This window comes from Myotis daubentonii, chromosome 18 (genome assembly GCF_963259705.1).
Source record: "Myotis daubentonii chromosome 18, mMyoDau2.1, whole genome shotgun sequence".
Taxonomy (NCBI): domain Eukaryota; kingdom Metazoa; phylum Chordata; class Mammalia; order Chiroptera; family Vespertilionidae; genus Myotis; species Myotis daubentonii.
Window position 1 is genome coordinate 32,595,479 of NC_081857.1, and position 23,251 is coordinate 32,618,729.

At 38.6% G+C, this 23,251-nt stretch overlaps 2 protein-coding genes across 2 annotated transcripts in view; both read right to left on the reverse strand.

Annotated features, from left to right (window-relative positions):
• S100A8 (S100 calcium binding protein A8) overlaps nt 1-23,251 on the reverse strand; it is a 238,774-nt gene that overhangs the window by 173,923 nt on the left and 41,600 nt on the right. The window lies entirely within an intron of this gene.
• The window catches only part of SPAG17 (sperm associated antigen 17), a 131,297-nt gene that overhangs the window by 62,090 nt on the left and 45,956 nt on the right, over nt 1-23,251 (reverse strand). Inside the window, 13 exon segments of the mRNA XM_059675513.1 lie at nt 1,243-1,356; nt 1,933-1,988; nt 6,960-7,178; nt 7,273-7,500; nt 9,086-9,236; nt 9,834-9,947; nt 10,036-10,173; nt 11,908-12,022; nt 12,465-12,532; nt 13,663-13,824; nt 17,031-17,212; nt 19,179-19,373; nt 20,694-20,880. Of these exon segments, the coding sequence (XP_059531496.1) occupies nt 1,243-1,356; nt 1,933-1,988; nt 6,960-7,178; nt 7,273-7,500; nt 9,086-9,236; nt 9,834-9,947; nt 10,036-10,173; nt 11,908-12,022; nt 12,465-12,532; nt 13,663-13,824; nt 17,031-17,212; nt 19,179-19,373; nt 20,694-20,880 (1,929 nt within the window).

A 23,251-nucleotide genomic window follows, 5' to 3' on the forward strand; every position in this document is an offset into this window, starting at 1 on the left:
AGAGAGCTCGGGGATGAGTAGTGATAAATGCATAGTAAACAAACATGAAAAAATGAACTCCAGGAAAAATAGAAATTATATCAGAAAAGGAAATGTACTAGTAAGAATACAATACTACACAGTTCAGCTGTGAATAATAATTATACAATTGAAATAAAGTAAATATTGAATACAGACCCAACCAAAAATTATGAGAGTAAACAGTGTCAGAGAATGACAAGGAGAAGTGTTAGAGTGTACTGTACGTGCAGAGGGGTGTGTGTGTGTGGGTGTGTGTGTGTGTTTTGGGTCGGGGTAGGCAGAGCTGTTTTCTCAATAGAGTTAATTGATGGTAATGCCTAAAACTAAACCTAAACAAAATATACTTGTTATTTAAAGATTACAGTTAAGTAACAAAAGAAAAAGAAAAATGGCTTGAAGGTTTTTACATCTGGGAATGTAGGCATGGGGGGGGAGCTGCTATTTTTTGTAGGACTCTTTATAGAACTTTCTGGCTTTAAGAATATGTGAATGTAAAACTTGGAGAAAAGTAAAATTGAAATTAAAAATACAATAAAAAAGAGTCCATTTTTTTACATAAAATGTAAAAGCAACAAAAGAAACTAGTTTTAGGATTACTTGTTAATATAGTGGTTAAGAGCACAAGTTCAAGGGCCAGATTTCTTGGGTTCATATTCTGCTTCTCTCACTTATCAGCATGTGACTTTGGAGGAGTTACTACTGGTCAAGGTGCCTGTGTTTCCTACCACTTACCTAGTGTCTACTTCATAGATTTAGTGAGAGGGTTAAATGAGCTAAAATGCATACTAACCATTGCCTAGCAGATGGTAGGTGCTCAATAAATGTCAGTTGTTGCAGGTTCCTTTGGCCTGTTAATTGCATCAGAAATCCTTTGAAATGTAGTGAAAACTGAACAGAACTGACAGGCAATATGGGGGGCGGGGGGGAAATGAGACTGCTTCCCCAAAACGCCTTACTTTTTTTGTCAAGAAAATATGTGCAGCAGTCACGTACATTTCTCTTTTTCTTAAAAGATTTGATGAAAAGATCCTTTTGGAAAGTACATTTTAAACTCCTTTGGAGATTCACTGCATATGTGTAGCTCGATCTGAGAAGAACTCATTTATAGCTGAAGTAAAGGGGAATATTGATACAAACTAGATTTGAGAGTGACGTGGGAGTGAACTGCTCTAAATCACACCATGACACATCAGGCCTCTCCCACACACAATCCATTAATACCTGCAGCAGAACTTTAGGTTTAAAATGCTCAGTATAACTCCAGTCCATTAGACTGCGTTGCTGCGTTTTCTGAATGTCCTCTAACTCTGCTTCCACAGTCATCTTCTTGGGTTGCTAAAAAATCACAGGAATACAATTTCAGCTTTAATCTGTGTAAGTACAAATGGAGCCCTCGTGGACTTCATCAACTAGCCAGCATGCACTCCATCTAATTGGGGAAATCTGCATATGTATAAATCCATATGGCAACATTTTAGGAGACCTGCTGCCAGAAAGAGTATGCCTTTGACATTTTTTTATGGGCAACATAATCTAAATATTTTTATTGTTAGGTTATACTCTTCAGAGTCCTGTTAGCAATTATAGGCAGGTTTTCTGAACTCTCTTCAAGACAGTATTAGTTCTACACGGCTGTATGGTCAGCAGGTGTTTGTGAGGTTGCCAAGCCACATTGTCTAGAGAGGAGCATGGAGCTTGGAAGTTTTGCTTAATCGGGCTAGTGAAATTAACTCCTTTCTCTCCAGTTGGAGCTGGTCTGGGGATTTCTGAATAATCTCTCTCCTTCTCTGGCATCTGCATTCTCTTTCCAAGCATTTTTTTTTTTATTTTTATTTTTTACTGTTTCTTATTCTGGGTCACGGTTTTCTCTGATGATCTTGTCTCTACACTTTTAAGAAAGTAATTTCTTACCTTTTCAAGAGAACCCGCCTTTGTGACTGCCTCATCTTTGATCTCGTTGGTCTGCTCTGTAAATCAAAGACACCAACATCCAGTTGTGTTTGGGCTTTGTTCTTGCCTTTGTCAGTGTTGTGCCTTTTTGTTGCCCATATGATCTATGTTTCTGTGCTGAAAAGGTAATTCCTGAAAGGCATGTTTCATGCCTCCAAAAAGGTGTTTGTGTCAATAACTCTAAATCAGTGTCTATCTAGAAAAGTGATACTAAACCCTTTGAAAAGAACCCAGCTTCCTATATAGACATTCCTAAATCACATCAGATATGCTGGCTTCAGACTGTACCACTCACGACTATGTACCTTCACCTTTACAAGTTGAAGATATTTACTGATTAAATGGTATCAACTGCTTAGTACACACTGATTGTCTTGTCATGCTGGCAATGATCACAAAGTCTTTCCAAATGTCTGTTGGTCTATCTCATGAGCCACAGACTAGGTCGGGGCAGGGGATGTATGCAAAGGAGAACTACCAGATAAATAAACATCGGATGAGAAAATGCAACTCTTCTTCCACTCATTAATCATTTATTAATGTGAAACCATTTAATGAGCATCTATAGATATATAGATGAGTTTAACAAACGTTAGTTCAATAAATGGGTAGCTGGACTCCATGGAACCAGGGACCAATATGAGTCATACACACTAGCTCTCCTTGTGACCCAAGAGAATCCTTATAAAACAACTGGGATTGAGATATGATTCTTAGCCATGGAACAAACAGCCACATGAATGGGCAGAGAAAGAACAGAGTCCTGCTATTGGTCTCTGCATCACCATGCTTTTGTAGTTCCTAAAGTTAACAAATGTTACATATAAAAAAGAGGTCCATGATAAATTAGTTTAACATGGATAAACAAGCATCTTTACTGTGAACATCTCAAAATTTGTAATATACTCTTGGGATTATGAAACTCTAATAGAGAAATTGATAAAGTATATAGCACATTCCAAATTTGACCAAAGAAATGGAGTAGGAAATGAATTTTGTAAGGTATTTGTGGTGCTACTGAATCACTAAGCTAACCTCACTTTTTATCACCCTTAGAATAATAGAAAATTAATACCTATAAAGTAATATATGAAAGGGCTCCAACCTCTCTCTCCAAATGCATCTCCCTCCATTCTCCCTTGTTCATTCCACTTCAGACTCACCAGCCTGATTGCTATGTTATTAAGTTTTTGCACTTGCTTTTCTCTGTCTGGCATGCTTTGCTTTGAAATATTCATGGATTGCAAATTCTTACTTCATTCATATTGCACAATGTTACCTCTTCAAAAGCCTTCTGCCTCATACCCTGCTTCATTTTTAATCATGGAATTTATCAGTGCCTAATACTATTTAAAATAATTGAGGGGGAATCTACATCATATATTGAAACTGGAAATCTATGTAGAAAGAGCAGAAATGTGGCAGAAACCCTGCAACAAAAGCTTGTTTGGATGTAAGCATAAGATTTGTGTCAGAGAGAACCATATCTAGGCTTCCAGAGGGAGTAGTTAATTATGTCTAACAAGGAGGGGACAATGTTTTTCTTTCTTCTGGGAGCCTAGCTACTTACGTTTTCATTACTGGTTCCATTCTGCCTTGGGCTACTGAAGGTGACAGCATGAATGTTCCATTTTGATTTTGAGTAAAACTATAAAGTCAGTTCAGTTCAGTATTTATTTAAATACATCCACTCAAGAGAAAGCTCAGGCCAACTATAACTCTAAATAGACCATGATGTCCCATATGTCCTTGAGAAATTGATATGAAATCTGTGGAATAAAAATTATTCTATTCTGTGGTATGCCAGATTTCCGGGAGATTTGATACTCCCTTCTGTGTTTAAGGATCCAGCAGAGAGTCTCCAGTTTAGAAAATATGTTCTGAAAAATTGCGCATCAGTTATTTTGTCAAAGAACTGAACATTCACAAACTAATCTGAACTCTTTAATAGAAGAGCAAATATCATTTTTTTCTTTCTTTCTGATTTCAGCCTTCAACCACATAACCCTTTGACAGTGTGATTCAGTAGTTTTTGACACATCTGGAAATAGATGCGTTCTCATCCCTTTGAAAAACAGCTTTCCTAATCTGTTTTACTTTAGAGATAACAAGATCCCTCTGCAAAGCAGTTACTTTATTAAAAAAAACACCCAACAAGCATAAAGGGCACATCTAAACCTATAGCCTCATGGTTATCAACTCTCAGTTTTTCATAAATATCCAATAGGCCCTGTCAAGTTCAAAAACAGTCTCAGATGGAAATCCAGTGTTTGGTTAAGAAAAGCACAAATATTCAGCCCTTCATGTCCAGGAAAAGGCTTTTATATGTATTTGATGCTAAGATGGTTGTGCAAGAAATACATTAACAATTTCTGCTTTGCTTAAAAAGATTTAAAGTGGCTGCTTTAGAAGTGTGAGACATAGTTAAGGGGAAAATGCAAGATCACCACAAAAAAACCCCTCTCATCCACAATAGCCACAGTGAGGCACTAAGCTTAAATTGCCCTTCCCGGTTCAACTGTAACTGTTCCTTGATGTGGGCCCACAGGTGCCATGTAGAATCCCTTCAGAGTCTCAGCTCCAGCTCTCAAGATTGGTCAGTCTTCAGGACACACTGATGATGTTCAGCCTTGATCATTTAGGAAGTTGCTATAGCTATCTACTTTTCACCAGAATCCAGAATACCAGTTTATGTGGTTTGACCACCAGGTGGCAAAAGTTGCCTAAGGAAAACCATATACCAGTTGCTCTAAAGGAAAAAGAGCAAAAGCAAAACAAAACAAAAAACAAAGGAAAAAACCCTTAAGGTTAATATCTCTCTTGGCTTATTCTGGCTCCATATTAATTCAAAGTAACTTATTTGTCATATGTATATATTTCCATAGGCGGCCTTAATGCTATACCACCCCTGGTTAACTTATTGATGTACTCTATTTTCTTCCTTTTAGTTAATCTTTAACTATTTGAAGTTGATGTTTAATGTTTAGCTAATTAATTTTAGCTATCTTTTAAAAAATGTATTCATTTAATGTTTAAAATATGTTCATTTAAAGCTCTGCCTATCTCCTGCTGTATCTGCGTTATATAGATTTTGATATTCAGAATTTTAATTATTCAGTTCAAAATATATCCTAGTTTCTATTGTGATTTTTTTCTTCAATGAGAATATACTCTGTAGTTTTGATCCTGTGAAAATTTGTTGAGACTTTTTTCATGTTTTAGTATATGGTTTTAGTATCTATATCTATATCTATATATCTATATCTATATCTATATCTATATCTATATCTATATCTATATCTATATCTATCTATATCTATCTATATCATAAAAGCCTACTATGCTAAGTGTCTGGTCATCCAGTCATCCATTCAACCAATCAAAGCATAATATGCTAATGATATGCTAAGGCTGCTCAACCGCTCGCTATGATGTGCACTGACCACTAGGGGGCAGACACTCGGACCATTAGGTTAGCTTGCTGCTGGGGTCTGGCCATTTGGGACTGAGTGAGACAAGCCAAACACCCCCTGGTGCCCTCCCATGGTCCCTCCTAGGCTGGCCAACCTCCTGCGTCCCTCCCCAGTCCTGATTGTGCACCAGTCGGGTTCCTAAGCCTGGCCTGAGTCCTCTGGCAATCTCCCCTCCCCCCAAGTACATAAATTTCATGCACAGGGCCTCTAATATATATATATCTCCATCCCTCACCCAAGGATATGTTTTAGAGAGCGAGGAAGGGAGAGGGGGGGGGGAGAGAGAGAGAGAGAGAGAGAGAGAGAGAGAGAGAGAGATAGAGAGAGAGAGAGAGAAAGAGAAACATCAGTTGGTTGCCTATGGTACGTACCTCGAACCAGGGATTGAACCCACAATCTTTTGGTGTATGGGATGCTCCAACCAACTGAGCCAGCTGGCCAGGGTGGTATATGGTTAATATGTTTAAGATAAACATACTTACGGCATTTAAGAAGCTACAGTGTTATAGAGGCTTGAATATAGGCATATGCATTACTGTAATAAGTAGCAGGAAATGACAACTAATGCAATAAAGGAAGTGAAGAGTAACTGTTACCATGGAAATGCTAAGGAGGCATTTCCAGATGGACACATCTAACAAAGTCTCATGGAGGTGCTAGTGAAACCTAATCATCATAAAGAAGAGAACCTGAGGTGGAGCAAATTGTGGGGAAAAGGCACAGGGACGAAAAAGAGCAGGTTGTATAGAGGCAAAAGGGCCTAATTCTGTTTGACTAGGGCATGAGATGAGTGAGCAAAAGGTCAAAAGTGGAGGGGGTTTTGGGAAAGTAATTTAGTACTATTGTTAAAGCATGTAAAGCAGGCCAAGGAGTTGGGTTCTATTTTGCAAATAGTAGGGAGCCATTGAATGTTATAAACAGGAAAGTAACTCAGCTGTATTTAAAGTAATTAATCTGACCGCTATATGTATGATAGCTCAATAAAAATTTAGCTTAATATTTTTCCACTTCTATACATCCAAATATGACAATATATATGATGCTCTATTCTAGAATGAGAGGAATTACATGAGCTATAAGGAGGAGAGGAAAGGGATCAATGTTCATTGAGTATTGATTTTGTATAAAGCTCTGTACTGGGCGATTCATTATTTTATTGCAAGTAATTTTCAAATAATTTTTCACATAAGTATACTAACTCTGAAATACTAGTGATAAAAGTTTTGATTATGTTTAAGTTACAATAATATTATTCATAATTATATTTTTAAGTAATAAAAAATAAGCTATATTTACTAAGTTAAGAGTGGACTAAGAGGCTTTAGGAAATTTTAAAAACAAGGGTTGAAATAAAAAGGATTTATTGACTAGTAACACTCATTAACAAAGTTTAATTACACAAAAAAGTTTTTCAATTGAAATGGATAGCAATTAAAATAATGCACCTTGAATCACTCTTTTGGTGTATACATTCTTAATAGGTCTATACACACACACACACACACGTTCACTTACCCAAAGGTTCAGGTTGTTGCTGAATCTCTAAGCTGGCCTCCTTTTCTGAGGACTCTCTATTATCAGGCTCTAAGGGTTTCTCATTATTGGGGTCAGAATGCTTCATATTGTCAGCATCCGGTTGACTAGGATTTGAAGGTTCATTATTGATCTCACTATCTTGAACATTTGTTGACCAATTCTGATCCATAAATATAATGTTGTCTTTGGGTTCAATATCTAATCAGTGTAAAGAAGATTCATGAACTACCACACAGAAAAATCAACAACCACAAAATGCAAGAATGTCTTTTGTTCCCTCCACGCAGTGTACCTGTTTCGAGTTTGGCCTCTTGGGTGTTCATTTTTGCAATGTATTGTTGCCTTATTTGTTTAGCAAATCTGGCAGGGTTGTCCCATGGTATGTTGAAAATTTCAGAATCTATCCCATATATTTTCCTAGAAGGCATTAGTATCCCTTCTTCATCAACCTCAGAGAGTTTCAGGCTCTCAAAAGTAAACACTTTGAAGGCTCTTTCTACTTCATTCCAGCTCAAGGGTTCTGTAAGAAAGCAGGATCTGTGCTGCTAGGATGCTCTTCCGGTATAGGGGGGCAACCAGTGGCGGGGCGGGGCGGGGGGGTGTCCACCAGAATAACAAGGAAGTCACACCATATGGGTGTTGATCCGACTAACATGGGCTCCGCAATTCTACAACAAACATCAAAGGCACCTAATAATATGAAAGCTACATAATCAAGATATAATTTATCAAGATAATGCTCCCCAATTACTTCATAGCTTAATACATATTAGGTGTTTAGATTAATTCACATGGACTTTCCAGGGTACCATATTGGTAGAATATGCTTAAAACTTATTCTTTTAAAGCAAAAGCACCCTCTGCTATTGTAATTTTAAACAAAAAAATTACTCACTTGTGTCTAACATATGCTATTATATTCAGTAGAATTTCCTCTTCATGAGGACTAGAAAAGGCCTCTTTCCACCCACTTTAACTGGTGCTATCGATTCCATAACCGCACTTCAAAAGTTATCAGCTTTCAATGGGATCTATTCATTTGCATATTTACTCTTTTACACTAAGTGCATCTATCCATTCACTCACTCACTCACTCATTCATTTTTATTTTCTATGCATTAGGCTTTCTGATAGGGGCCTGAGACTCAAAGAAAAAATTTGGTTCTTGCATTTTAGAAGTCCAAGGTAGAGGGGTGAGAGGTAGGAATTAACAACTAATCATATAAATCAATATAAAAATAATTAATAATTTGCTTAGAGTTAGAAAAGAAATGAGAAGAATCTGCCCATGCTTAATTGTAAAAAAAATATATGTTTATGTAATTTCTTATTCCTTCTTACAAATAGGAATGTATCTTTATACAGCCTCAGGTGGAAATAGAATTTGTTTTAGAGAATGATTGTCTATAACATAAAATTCCAACGAACTCCGCAATGAGACGCTGATTTTAGATAGTCTTTAAAATTGATTTTTTTTTTTTTTTAGAAAGAGAGGAGGGGAGGAGAGAGAGAAACATGGATCTGCTGCTTCTTGCATGCCACCTATAGGAGATCGAACCCATAACCAGGACTCAAACCGACAAACTTTTGGTGCACCACCAACTGAGTCATACCATCCAGGGCAGATTTCAGATATTCTTAATGACCCCTCTTTCCCACCATTCTTTAAGAGCATAAAATGGCCTTTCCTGTTGGGAGAGGAGGTTCAGTGGATCGACACACCCTCAGCACCACCCCGACAGGAGGCTCTCTCCTCCATCTATCTTTCTAACTACAATAGGGATTCTCACATCATCTCCAATGATGTCAATGAGGAGATATGACATAGGGGGTGGGGAGAAAGAGAAAATAAAAAATAGACTATTCTTGTTATGGAAACACAGTAGAGCCAAAACCCAGTGCAGCAAATTGAAGAAGGTTAAGCATTGTAGCTATCATAGTATTGCTAACAACATTATTCAGGATAAGAAAATTGTAGTCAATCAATACCCACCCTCAGCCTCTGAAAGGTCTTTCAACAATCAAAATACTTTAGGGTGTAATCTAAAGAGGCACACAAGACCATAAGTGAATGAGTTTAAGCTAAGATAGAGCAGTATACTCACCATTTGTACAAAAGTGCATGAGCTCATGGATTGTAGCTAGACGTTTTGTGCTATTCCATGGTGGGGGCAGAGGGAACTCAAGAAATTCCCATAGTGGCAACTTGGACTGCATCTCTTGCTCAATTTGAATTGGGTCAAAATTCTTTTGGTCCTGATGAAAAAGAGCAGCACAACAGAAGACATTAAAGCAGCTGCCAAGTGACTCATGCATATGGAGAAGGCAAAACATAATACCTTCCCTCTCATTATTTGGGAACAGGGGAAATCACTGGTAAGTGGGGAAGACAAACTATTGGTATTTTGCTGAGGGTCACAAAAGCTAGTTCTCACTTTGCCAGAGGTTCCTGGTACATAGAAATGACAGATTCTTCATTCACAGTGACAAACTGCCAAAGTCTCATATGTACTCCTCTCTCCCTTCTGAGAGTCTTTTCTGGCCTCTACTAGTTTTTCATATTAGCAGATATTTAAAGCAAATAACTATAAAGTTTTAATGCAAATTTGGTGTAGCCATAATCAATGTGATGATTAATTGGACCACTATAATTAGTCAAGCTTTCTTTGCTGACATAATTTCTCCCTTATCCATTTCCATTTTCTGAGCTCTCACTTTGCAAACAGGCATTTATTTTGTGTATTATGTGTAATTGGCATTGGCAAGGCTATCAGATCAAGATTTCTTTAACTGAGTAATTACAAACGGGCTTTCCTGAGGCAGTCATCCTCAGGGTAGGTGGGTTATTAGTACCTTCAGTGCATACTTCTTGTGGGCGTGCACATCGTGGTAATTCAGCAGCAAAGGGCCTCTGGGCACTGCTTTGCTTTCACTTTCTTCTTGAGGAAAATATATCTTATGGAGATTCTATTCAAATGGAAATAATACTGATTTAAAGAGAGGATTTATACTTTTTCAAAGCATGTAAGCACTTGGCTCTCTCAGGCCATCTGACCTTTTTCTCACTCTCGGTGAGGCAGAGAGAGGGCAGGATGGACACAATGTGAGCTGCGATTCTGTGATCCAGCCCATCGGCTCTGGGTGGCAGCTCCACCAGACTGGGTGGGATGAGGTCTTTTTCCGTTGCCACAACCTGTTATGATAAAGAATTGGGAGGAATTGGTTTAATGGTCAGCTCTTTATGATATTCATGTGTTTCTATTGCTCTTAGTAAAAACCAGGCAGTTTCCACAAATAAAATACAGTGCTTAGACAAAGTGGCAGTATAATTACCACTAAAAAAAATATAACTTTAATATATGTATTAGAATAGATAACAAAATACAAATGGTAAACAAGAAAATTTTCTATGATAAAAATCAAAATAACAGTATAATTTTTTTCTTAATGATTTACTCTTTCTCTTAAAGCAAAAGAGTAATAAATATTTATTGAGTGCCTTCAGATTTAATAAATATTTATTGAGTGCCAACCAAATGCCTAGCACGATGTGGTCCACCTTCATGTACATTATCTCATTTAAGCCTCACAATAATGCTCTGGGTGGATAGATATTATTTTCCATTACAGGGAAAGAAGCCAGGGGGGACTGACGCTAGGTGACTGGCTCAGGCCCAAGGCTACTGACTTGGAGGAACTGGGGTTCAGGTCAAGTCCTCATTCTTTCTTTAAGATAGAAAAGTTACAGATGGATGGTGAGGTCAGTAAAGGGCAAGAGTCTCCTGCATAAGGAGAAAGTGAGGTCTTAAAAGACTGCATGCCTACTTTCCCACTCAGATGGACTGGTTTTAAGTAGTAAGCAGTTTCTGCCACTTACTATTTGAACAAGTTACTTAACCTTTTCATGCCTCAGTTTTCTTATCTGTAAAGTAAGAAATAAAAATAGTTCCTGTTTCATAGGGTTGTTTGAAGGATTAAATAAGTTAATAAAAATCTCTTCTCAAATACATATTAAAAATTCACCAGTGACCATGTACATCAAATCACTCAAAAAGTTCAGATAATTAAAAAATATTTTAAACATGCATATCATGTTTACTAACCATAACAAACAGTGTCAAAAAAAAAAAGAAAAATCTTTAGAATTGAAAACATCAGGATGTAGCCAAAGAAATACTCAGATGGAAACGTGTAGACTTGTGTGAAGTAAAGGAGAGTAAAAATAAATAGAATAAGCTTTCAATTAAAATGAAATACAAAATAAACCCAAAGAAAGCAGAAGGACATAATTACGATAAGTGAAAAAAAAAAAAAGTAAAAAGGAGTTGATCAATGAAACCAAATGCTGGTTCTTTGAAAAGATAAATACAAATAGATATATCATTGACATCCATGATCAATAAAAGAGAGGGCACAAATAAATAAGATCAGTGATAGAAAAGGAATATAACCAGATATGAAGGAAATTAAAAAATGCATATAAGTGAATAAAGAACTTTGTATGATAATTAAAACACAAATAAGATTGACGTATTTCTAAAAAAAATATGAATGTCTGAAGTTGGCCTTGGAAATAGAAAACACTGATTAAATCTACAAGTATAAAAGAAATGTTAAAGATAGCTAAAGACCATTAAACACCTTATCCACCTATCCAACTCCTTTTTCTCTTTCATTAAAATGACAAAAGACATAGATAGTTTTAAGGACAGGTTTACTAAACTTGAAGGAATGTTATAGAAACAATTCCAGAGCATAACAAAAGAAAGGGGATTGAAGATCAAAGCAAACTTTAGTTTTATCTAAAATGTTCTAATCTTTGTACAGGAAAATGCATTCAGGTATTATGTATATAATTTTAAAATCATTTTTAAAAAATGGAAGCAAGGAGAGAGGCAATGACTGAGCAGGTCGGTTATTCACCTACCTGTTCCAGCATACAGTGCAGTATCAGGGGCACAGAAATGAATTCTTCCGGAATTGGATTCAGCAAATCATTGTAATATCTCATGTCTACTTCCGTTGTGATGACAGAAGCCACTGTAAAATAGACAAAATGTCATTGCTCAATCAAGATGCACTCTCCAGGTCTTCCAGTAAAATCTCATCCACCGATTCAGACTATGACCCTGCACTATCAGGCAGAGGATCTGCAGGGGAAGGGATAACTAAAAGCAGTACAGTGGACAGTCACTATTCCAAAGCCCCTGCTCATGGCCTAGAGCAGTGGTTCTCAACCTTCCTAATGCCCCGACCCTTTAATACAGTTCCTCATGTTGTGGTGACCCTCAATTTCATTGTTACAAATTGAACATAATTAAAGCATAGTGATTAATCACAAAACAATATGTAATTATATATGTGTTTTCCAATGGTCTTAGGCGACCCCTGTGAAAGGGTTGTTCGACCTCCAAAGGGGTTGAGAGAAACAGGTTGAGAACCGCTGGCCTAGAGCCTCCAACAACAGGTCTCATACGTGCTGATGGTAGAGCTTGTAATTCTTCATTTTGTGCTTTCTTCTTCCCAGGGGCTGGGGCAACAGGTTGTGGAGCCTAAAAGAAGAATTATAAAGAAACAACTGAGATGTCCAGCTGGGAGATGCTTTCGTCAAATGCAGGTCTGATGGGATCTGACAGGATTCTGAGATTGTATGATTATGTTCCCGCCACAAAATCATTTGCTGATATTAGGCTCAAACAAAAGGAAGAAGTTAGTGGGTACAGACACTTTCCCATTTTTCCTAACAGAGTTCACTAGCCAGGAATGTGATGGGGAGAAGGGGCACTGAGAGTCAAAAAGCTTTTCCTCCCTGGGTGACTCCGAATCATGCCATTCTCCCTCTCAGAATCCTCCGATGGTCCCCATCACCTTTAGGAGGAGACTCAGACTCTTTAACTCAGCACCAATGGGCATCCCGGCTCCTATCCAGCTTTGGTTCATGCTATTGTTCGCCACTGTGCCCATATGGCCTGAGGGCACTGACCTACACCTTGGTCCTGGTTTGTGCCATAATAATTCTTTTCTTTGACCTCCATGTCTTCATACATCTCTGCCCCTTTCTTGAGAAGGCCAGTCTGTCCCTTTCCCTCATCTGGCCATGCCTTTGGCAACTTCTACTCAGCCTTCACCACATCACTGACCCGCCTGGTAAGGTTTTCCTGCCTCCTCTCTCTTTCCTACTCCTCCAGACCAGGGTAGGTGCCATGTTTTACGGCTTCTCCTTCTGAGCTGACTGTGCTGAAACTGCTCTTGACTTGACTGCTGTCCTCTTTAAAAGTTAGCCTCCACAGGAGGACAGGGGAGGAGTCTTGCTCATTGTTGCACTGTCAGACCTCGCCCAGCATTAGCACATTATAGGCGCTAAGCAGATATCATCATTAACCGACTGCCAGCTCTCCTTGTTCCAGACCACTTACTGCACAATGGGCTGGGAATGGTGGGGCACCTCTGCATGTGGCAGGGAGCTGGGGAGCTTGTAAAGCCCCCATCACATAGGTGCCCTTTCAGACTGTCCCTGAGGGGTCTTCCCTTGTTCCTACCCTCACCTATTAAATCCCAACAGGCAGTATGACCTTGCTACAAGTATTTATATGATGTTTTCTTCATATGTTTTATAAAAGTGAAAATTAAGTTGTTCAGTTAATCATTCCATTCATGAAAAGACATTTGAGCACCTGCCTACCTCAGAAGTTAGTGTGGCTTCTAAGATAGGTTTCTCACTAACCACGTGTGGGACCTTAATCAGCTGCATGCTCTCCAAATAGTGCTGATGCTGCCTTTTCCAGTCCAGGGTGTCATACATCAAACAGGCAATGCTCTCAAAAATGCTCGTGCCCAATTCCAGCTATAGGTGACAGAATTGGTGAAAATCAGTTACTCATTTCATATTGTTGGAATCAGATGTATGGTGTGTATCTACCTTAACAGCTAAACCTATCACTTAAAAATGTTTTTTTCTTTTTCAATTACAGTTTACATTCAATATTATTTTGTACTAGTTTCAGGTGTATAGTATAGTGGTTAGACAATCATATACTTTATAAAGCGTTCTCCCCCCATATTTCCAGTCCCCACCTGACACTGTACATAGCTATACAATACTGTTGACTACATTCCCTTTGCAGCACATCCCATGACTGTTTTGTGACTACCAATTTACATTTCTCAACCCCTTCACCTTTTCCACCCTGACCTCAGCCCCCACCCCTCTGGTAATCATCAGTCTGTTCTCTGTATCTATGAGTCTGTTTCTGTTTGGTTTATTTATTTATTTACATTGTTCTTTATTTTCCACATATAAGTGAAATCATATGGTATTTGTCTTTCTCTGACTGACTTACATCACTTAACATAATGCCCTCTAGGTCTATTCATGCTGTTGCAAATGGTAAGATTTCATTCTTTTTTTATGGCTGAGTAGCATTTCATTATATAAATGTAACACTCATCTATTGATGGGCACTTGGGCTGTTTCCAGATCTTGGCTGTTGTGAATAATGCTGCAATGAACACAAGGGTGCATACATTCTTTCAAATTAGTGTTTTGGTTTTCTTCAGATATATACCCAGAAGTGCAATTGCTGGGCCGTAAAGCAGTTCCATTTTTAATTTTTGGAGGACCTTCCACACTGTTTTCCACAGTGGCTGCACCAATCTGCATTCCCACCAACAGTTCATAAGGGTTCCCTTTTCTCTACACCTTCTCCAGCACTTATTTGTTGATTTATGATGACAGCCATTCTGACAGGTGTGAGGTGATATCTCATTGTCAAACCTATCACTTTTTATAGGAAAGCACTTCCCCAACCACTGAATCCCAGCCATAGCACCTGAGTCTTCCTTTGTTGAACTGTTCTTGTTCACTTCCTTTTGGAGGGCCTTATGGCTACCTAATATTGTTAAGAGCTGAATTAATGCTTGAACTGAGTGAAAAGCACCCTATTCATTCATTTCAGCAGTGTGGCTTATTTTCTCGGTACCTCAGTTTCTAAAACAGTACATCAGATAGGTAATTTCTACTTCCTCAGCCCAAGATCAGCTGCGCATGGTTTCTTGCTGGGCTATGCAAGAGACACATAGGAAGCATTGCACAAATTTGACATCATCCGTGCAAGTACACTGCAGTGTGTGCAGTCAATATTTCTTCCTTTCCTCCCTGCCTCCCCTTTTCTTTCACCTGTGCTACCTTAAGGGAAAAAACAACAACTAAGAAATCCTGATAGACCACTGCTCCTCTAATACCCACAAATTTTATGATCTGGCAGGTCAGTTATAAATCAGATGCTTCTATCACCTGGGCTTTCATTTCCAGAAGTAGAAAGGCACTGCTATCACTAGGTCTGTCTGCTTGAAAGCAAGGGAGGATTCAATAGGCTCATCCTATGTCTGAGCTAAAGAGGTAAGGTAGGGTGAGATAGCTTCTTGTGGGCCCGTGACCACAGTCTGGCAAGATTAAGAGCAGTGTCTAGCTCGGCCCATCTTCACAGCACACCTGTCAGTCTGGTCTTCAGGTGTCTACTCTCATTCTGTGCATTCTTCAGTTAAGCTTCAGCCTGGTATTTACCCAAGCCTGGCATCAAAAAATGTTTTTGTTTGTTTGTATTTTAAAGAAATATAGTAAAAGTTCTGCCCAGTGACCTCTTAGTCTAACTAGTTAATTTATTTTTAAAACAAACAGCAAATCATATGCTAAAAGCCAGAAAATTATTTCAGCAACCACGGTCTTAACTTGAGATGTTACAGATGTCTTACACGAGAAAGTTAGCACTTCTTGATGGGCATTTATTTGATGTAAAGCTTTCATTACCTTGGTTGAGCAGAAATATAGCCTGCCTGTTTGCAGCCAAAGGTACTAATGCTTTCCTTCCTCCACAGAGGAAGAAGGCTCTTTGTCTGACTCCTGCCTTGGATGTGAGGCCATTAGCAACTTAAAGACATAGCTGAGAGTGTGACACCATGTATCTATACCATGTATCTAGTCTACTTCTACTAGAAGTAGCTGTGTGTTTTTTTTTTAAAAAATAAATTAAATTAATTTTTAGAGAGAGGCGGGGAGAAAGAGAGAGAAAGAGAGAGAGATCAATTTGTTGTCCCACTTATTTCTGCATTCATTGGTTGATTCTTGTATGTGCCCTGATCAAAGATTGAACCCATAACTTTGACATAACCAATTTTGCCTAAAACAAGCTCTGTCTTCAGCTACAGCTTTTCTACATTCAGCTTCATTTTCCAAGTCTAGGACAAAGCAAATATATATTCTTACTATTAGCAAGTTAGACCTAAGTGTTCTGTTTCTACACAGTGACAGCTAATGCCTTTTGTTGGCAGTCTTTATAACTCAAATTGATCTACCATTGCTACTTATTCAAGTCCTGTCCATCCTTGGAGGTTCAAATCTGGGCCTCCTCCTCAGTGTTATCATGTACTTCATTCACCAAGTGCGCACCCATCTCAAGAAAAAAGAATCAGGGACTCTCCTAACGAGAAATGTTCATGCTCCAACCCATGGCCATGGACACCTACCCTTTGGCTCAGAAACTGTTCTAGGCTGTGATCCCGCTCTCCTCAGGTTTTTTGGTGTTTTGCTTTTTTCTTGGCAGCTATCCAAGTCCCTGACCACAGACACTCATCTACCGCCCTCACCTTGCTTTGCCCAGCTCCCTTTAGAGCACTCACTTCATGTGGTCCCTCCCAAGAATGTGCTTTCAGTTCAGCTAAAATACATCACACTGCAGGGCTGAGCCCATCTTGGTGTATTGAGACAGTGCCCTAACCAACTGAGCTTACTCGGCCAAGGCTCTTCATCTACCTCTTATTCTTTGTCACTAATTCATACACTAAAAGCTATAGATTCAGTCTATAACCGTTACTGGGCATTCAATGCTCTCATTGTCTTGAAGATAAAGGAAAAACCTTATCTATAGTCTATGATCAACTAGTCATTTCACTAGTTGTGTCTTAAGAATAAATATCTGTGGAAGGAAGGAATGGGTAAATGGAACCACAGTATCCATGTGCACAGCACTCACTCTATTTATTGCGGGTACTTACCATCATCTGGCTGTCCGACCAGTCGGAAGGAAAGTCATCCGCCTTGACTGTGTATTTAAATCGAGCAACATCAAAGAGATTTGTTTCAGGCTTCTCATTATTCAGGATCGGTTCCAAGTACTTCCAGAAAATGTCAAGTTCTTTTATGGTATTCTCTTTCTTCAATTTTTCAGCTTCTATAGCTAATAATAGCAACATGTTTATACTACAAAATGAGAGTGTTGAATTTCTTCCCACTATAAGTGGACATGGCACGTCATATGCAATGTAAGATGTCTTATATAGTTCCAGAAAATGCAAAAAAATAAATGCAATTTTGAGAAGACTTTGGAACTGGACTATATGATTATGAAATCAGAGGATTTTACTTCTGAAATTGGTGTTAAATATGAACTTGTCCCATCCCATTCATCTTACAGTTGAGGCCCTGAAGATTATGATACGGTTACATATTTTGGAGGTAATATGTTCAATATTTTTATCACTTCACATTGCATTTGTATAGGAGCAGTTTTACTGCTCAACGACTTTCTGACCAACTTAGTGTTTATTTGCTGCATAACTTGTTACAAATGCAAATAATTTGGTTCTTCTTTCCCAAATGGCTAAAAACAAACTGGCTCACCAATTTATACCTCACTTAACTCTTGGTCATATTAACATAAATACTGGCTTCTCTGGGCATTTGTGCTCTGACTATAAAATAATGATAGTTTCAAGTTACACTTGAAAACTTAAAATACTTATGTTTATTATATCTATAGCTAAAATAGTCTCTACTACCAATATCTCATTAGTCTAAAGGTTATTTTTCTATTATTTATTTTTATAAATTAAATAATTTATATAGAGAGACTATGAAGTTTATGCAGCATTCCTCCCCTCCCCCCTACACACACACACACACACACACACATACACACACACACACCCCTACACACACACACATACACACACCACCACCACCACCACCAACACCACTGGCTCCAATAATGAATTATTTAGTGTTACAAATATCTTTGAAATAGAAGTATCTAGGTTTGAATCTCTACTCTTACTTAATAACTGCCTCTAGGCAGAGTCCTAATTAGGAAAATGGAAATGAAGCACATTTCTGAAAACTATATGAATCATTGCATGTATCAAATAAATGCTAGCTATTATCATCATCAGTGGCAGCAATTTCTTACTTGGAACAGGAATTTTAAAAATGTAGTGTTATAGAAAAGGGGATGTAGCTGCGTAAGTTACAAAACACCATGCAAATGGTATTATTAATAAATAACAATAAAAGTAACAGTAGATGGCAGAATGAGCTTGGACTTCTGGGTCACATGGGCTTATATACCAAATCCCAGTTCTATCGTCTAATGGATGCAGCAGCATTTTGTTCCTTCCCACAGAGGTGGTCAGGCACAAAGCCCTTAATCAGCGGTTCTCAACCTGTGGGTTGCGATCCCTTTGGCAGTCGAATGACCTTTTCACAGGGGTTGCCTAAGACCATCCTGCATATTAGATATTTACATTACGATTCATAACAGTAGCAACGAAAATAATTTTATGGTTGGGTCACAATATGAGGAACTGTATTTAAAGGGCCAGAAGGTTGAGAACCACTGCCTTAGATGAAGAGCTCCAGGCTCCAATGACTGAATGGTAGTGTGGTGGAGGCTTCATCCCATAACGCACTACTTTAAGGCCCGGAAGATAAGGTGCCCTTTCTGCGTAATCACAATAAGCCAGGAGCAAAGCACAGCAAGCATCCAAGACCATGATCTCCCTTGGGCCACTTGGTGACTGTGGCTTCTGGAAGAATGGATTCTCTACAGCAGATCTACCCACCCTATGGTCTAGGTAAAAGTTATAGATCAAATGTGCCAGAGAAATGTAGTTGGATAACCAAGTCTTTTGACCTGCCATCTATGTTCTCTGTGGCTGTGTAACGATATAAACACAGAAGATGATTTTAATTTGCAAAATTTACAACACCTGGCTAGTGCAAGCAGAATAAACATTGAATCCAAGTCTTGAAAGGATTTCAGAACGTATGTATGGTATGACTATGTTTTGGACAGAAACGTGCATTTGTACTTTAAGGACAGCGGGGAATATTGAAGGACCCAGTACATTGTGGAGCAGGCTGCATACCTTCTGGCTGAAGAACCACTTCCTGCTGCTGGCTAACTGCTGCCAGGTGTGCCTGCAGAGGTTCGTAATTCTCTGAAGATATTTTTATCACGCTGCTTATGGGAACGCCGAGTTCAGTCATGATCGCTAATAGCTGAGGATTGTTGAAGCCCACAACTATAATGTAATGTTGGGCACCATCATCTGGCTCGTCATCTGTCCACAATACCAGAAAGAAAAGGAGGTGTCACTTTAAAAGAACAGGTTGCACTCAGCCAGTTCCATGGCTGTGTACATTATGTATGCGTTTACAATCCCCTGGCTTGCCAAAATCAGTCCAGCTGGCTGGAATGCAGTCCTAACTGGTTCTCATTACTGCCCTTCCAGTAAGAAGGCTGAAGCCATTTTACAAAATATTAAATCACTTTTGCAAATGAGACATAGGCGTAATAGGACGACAAACATACACAGGGCCTGTGATCATGGAAAATGTGTGCTTAGGATTTTGTTTAAAAAAAACAACAAAGTGTAGGCTGTGATTTTTTTTTTGTTTCTAATCTCTTTTGAGCAACATCTGGATTTACTCCTGAATTACGAGTAGCTGCAGCTTTGTGGTATTTTATAAGGAGAGGTGTTTACAGGAGAGGGAAATATTGAATATGGACATGCCCCCTACCAAAGTATTCCGGGTATTTATGTCAATAGGTGTGAATGCTGAGTGTGGGTTAGGCAGCAGCTATTGAGAGTGGATGGTAACTGAAAACGTTATATCCCACAATATCCCACTAAGATCAATTTTAAAATAGTGCAGTAGGCGCACACACTTTTAATTCTCAGGTAATGATTTTTATTCTATCACTAAACAAATCAGCATTAATATTGCCCATGGAATCCATAATGTCAGTGCTTCTAAGCCTAGTTAAAGCATTTTGAGCAGAGATAGACATGGGGTGAGGGATGGGAAGGCCTGCCATCTCATTTACATATTATGCAAATAATAACAGGTAGCTCCATTTGGACTCATGGGAAGGTGGCAATGAATTGCTCATAGCTATCTAATTGAAATAATTTCTATACCAACAATCTAAAAAGGAAGAAACTTAAAGTTTCTCTAAGACACACTGATAGTTGGAGAAGTTGAAGCCAGGAAGCTCTGAGTCCCACATTAACTGGTCTAATTCTTTTACCACTGTATTTCACTCATGACAATAACCACTTTTTACTTTGCTTTATAATTATGTCTGCCTTTTAAAAAACGTTCCCAAGAAGATAGTAAGCTCCCCTGTGCCCAACAGCTCGCTCATTATTTCATCCTTTATGTGTATTATGTAAATGTGCCCATAGCAAGACAGGTGCTAAATAAATATTTGCTGAAAATATAAATGAATTGCAAATAGAACTATTTTTTTCTACGAGGGGGTGATGGGTAATATGTGATTTATGGTTTTATAAACAGTGAAAAGGCTGGGGAATTGCTCTCAGTAGGTGATAAGGCAAGAAGTGAAAGGCAACCAACAGGAGCAGCAGCTTACTGACCAATGTAAACTTTGATCACATCTTCCTCTCCCCTCCGTTTTAGCTGGGTGTTCTTTTTCACCGCTGTGCTCGCCTCAGGCTGGTCCTTCCCCTTTCCTTTGGCAGCTTTGGCATCTGCGGCCTTCTTTTCCTTGGGAGTTTTCGCTTTCCCTTCCTCCTTTTCTAACTTAAGTCTGTCTTCTATGGCCTGAAAAGAGAGAACATTTTTTCTTCCAAATCACACAGTGAGCAAGCAATGGTTTTTCTACTGTCAGGTGGACTCAGTTTATTTCAGTTAATCACTGTCTACTCATCTATTCAATCTTCAGGCCAGGATGGTGGAGATCTGGCTGAGCCTAAGTGGTGACGAGGCACATCTAGGCACGAAGAGCGGAGGGGTGGGTGCTAGGAGACTGTATCAATATTTACCTCCCTCCTTCACAAAAGTCTTTTTAAAATATCTATAAATGTTGATTCACTTCTTTAAATAACTTTTTTAAATTATAAAAAATATCATTCCTGAAAATTTGGGAAAGATATACAGAATTTACAAAAATCACCATAATTCCATCATCCAGAGAAAATGAGTGGAAGATGATATTTAATGCATTCTTTAAATTATGTTTATGCACCATTTTCATATAATCGTTACTGTTTTCTCTATACAATTCAGTGTTCTGTGTTTTCCATTAACAATGATGCATCTTCAGTTGGCAGGATTTCACTCTGTAAAGAATTTCCCAGGTAGAGCAGTTATATCTGCACTGCATGGTAGCATCTGGACTGTTCTGTTGTGAGAAGGCCCGGTGCAGACACTGTATGGTAGAAACAGAAGCAAAGGGAGGCACCTTGTCTTCCCAAGAGCCAGGTCCAGGCAGAGAAGCCCTTGGGAGATTTTGGAGCATGTTCTTTGGCCTAGCCAGTCCCTTTTTCTCCCCCAGGGCTCACTCCAGTGGCGGTCTTCCTACTTGTGTTCCTTACTCCTCTCGCCCCCGATACTTGAGAACTGAACCAGGACAGTCCCCTTGACCCTCGGGTTCTGGACAACGATCGACTGTTAACCTCTAGAATTCTACTTTGGTCCAAAGGTAAAGCATCCTTTTATTACCAAGCTCCGAGCACACAAAGGTCACCTCCCATCTCCTCTCCTTTTTCTCAGCTCTCTCTCATTCTGAATAAGCCCCTCCAGGACATATAAGCTTATGCTTTGCAATTTGGGGGCAGGTTAGGGCAAAGTGAGCCTGAATAGCGGAGTATTCTGAAAGTTGGCCCCTCCTAAATCATATGCTACTATTTGTTTACCCTTCTTCTTTGACCCTCTTCACTGCTGGCTAACATAGCATGCATACTCCTATTTACTCTACGGTGATCTGCTCACAACTTGAAGAACTCAGAGGCAAACTCTTGCCAATTCAAGACAAAAATATCGGAGGGTGTATCCGAAAGGACCCTCTTTCCACCATGTTTAGGGAACACATGTTTCTCAGCATATGAAGGGAGACTCAAGTTCATTACAAAGTACATTTTATTTAAAATGCGACGTGTACAAAAAGCATCTGGGTGCCTCCTACTGTGAGAAGGCCTTGGATAGGCACAGGGATTTCTTAACCAGTTAAGCTACATAGCAGATGGTGAGTTCTTGTCTTAGCAACAACCAAAAATAGTATGAACATTTGATGTACTCAGTTGAGTATCAAGTGACACCTATTTAAAAATTCTTAATCTTGTTAGTCTCACTTTTTAAAGGGAAAAATACAAATTCTCCCTGTCTGAAACATGGCAGCGTAGTTATTTGATACTTCAAATATTTTAGGTTGTATTTTATTCTAAATGACTCCTTGATGTATTTGTTCTGTTATTCCTCACAATGAATGGAAGGTAAAAGTCAGTGGAACGATTGGTAAATCACTCAACTTCATCTTATTATTTTGGTTAATAGTGCTTCTTAATATTTGTATATAATTGTGTGTGTGTGTGTGTGTGTGTGTGTGTGTGTGTTATATGTTCTATCATAAGATTCCCACCAAATATTATTAAGGACGTAGGTAAAGACCATACTCATGGAGGTTATGTGACTAAGCCATTCCATCATTATGTGGCTTATGAGAAATTGGCTCTGTGTCCTGAATGCTACTCTGATTCTCTGTCAAGATATCACTCTACTTCATAAACAATCTATTCTACTAGTCACAGGTGAGAGGACAAAAGATGGGCTGAAAGAAATGTATGGTGTCAAATAAGTTTGAAAGACAGACTAAACAGACTTATTTTCCTGAAACTGCCCATTTGTAATAAGCTAATGTGCTATGAAATCTCCAAAACTTAACACAGTAATTTCCAAGTTCATTCGACCAGAGAATTATTTTTTTAAAAAAAATGGAGAACAGAGTCTAAATGGATCTAGAACCTGTTTTGGAATCACAAGGTTATGGGGACATTTAGGGGCTCAATTAATCAATTTCTATAAACCTATTCTAAGGAAATTATTTTAAAAAATCAAGAATTCTATACTATAAAGTTCTTCATCAAAACATTGCTTTTTGAAAAAAAATATGGAAATAATTGAAATGCTCAACAAT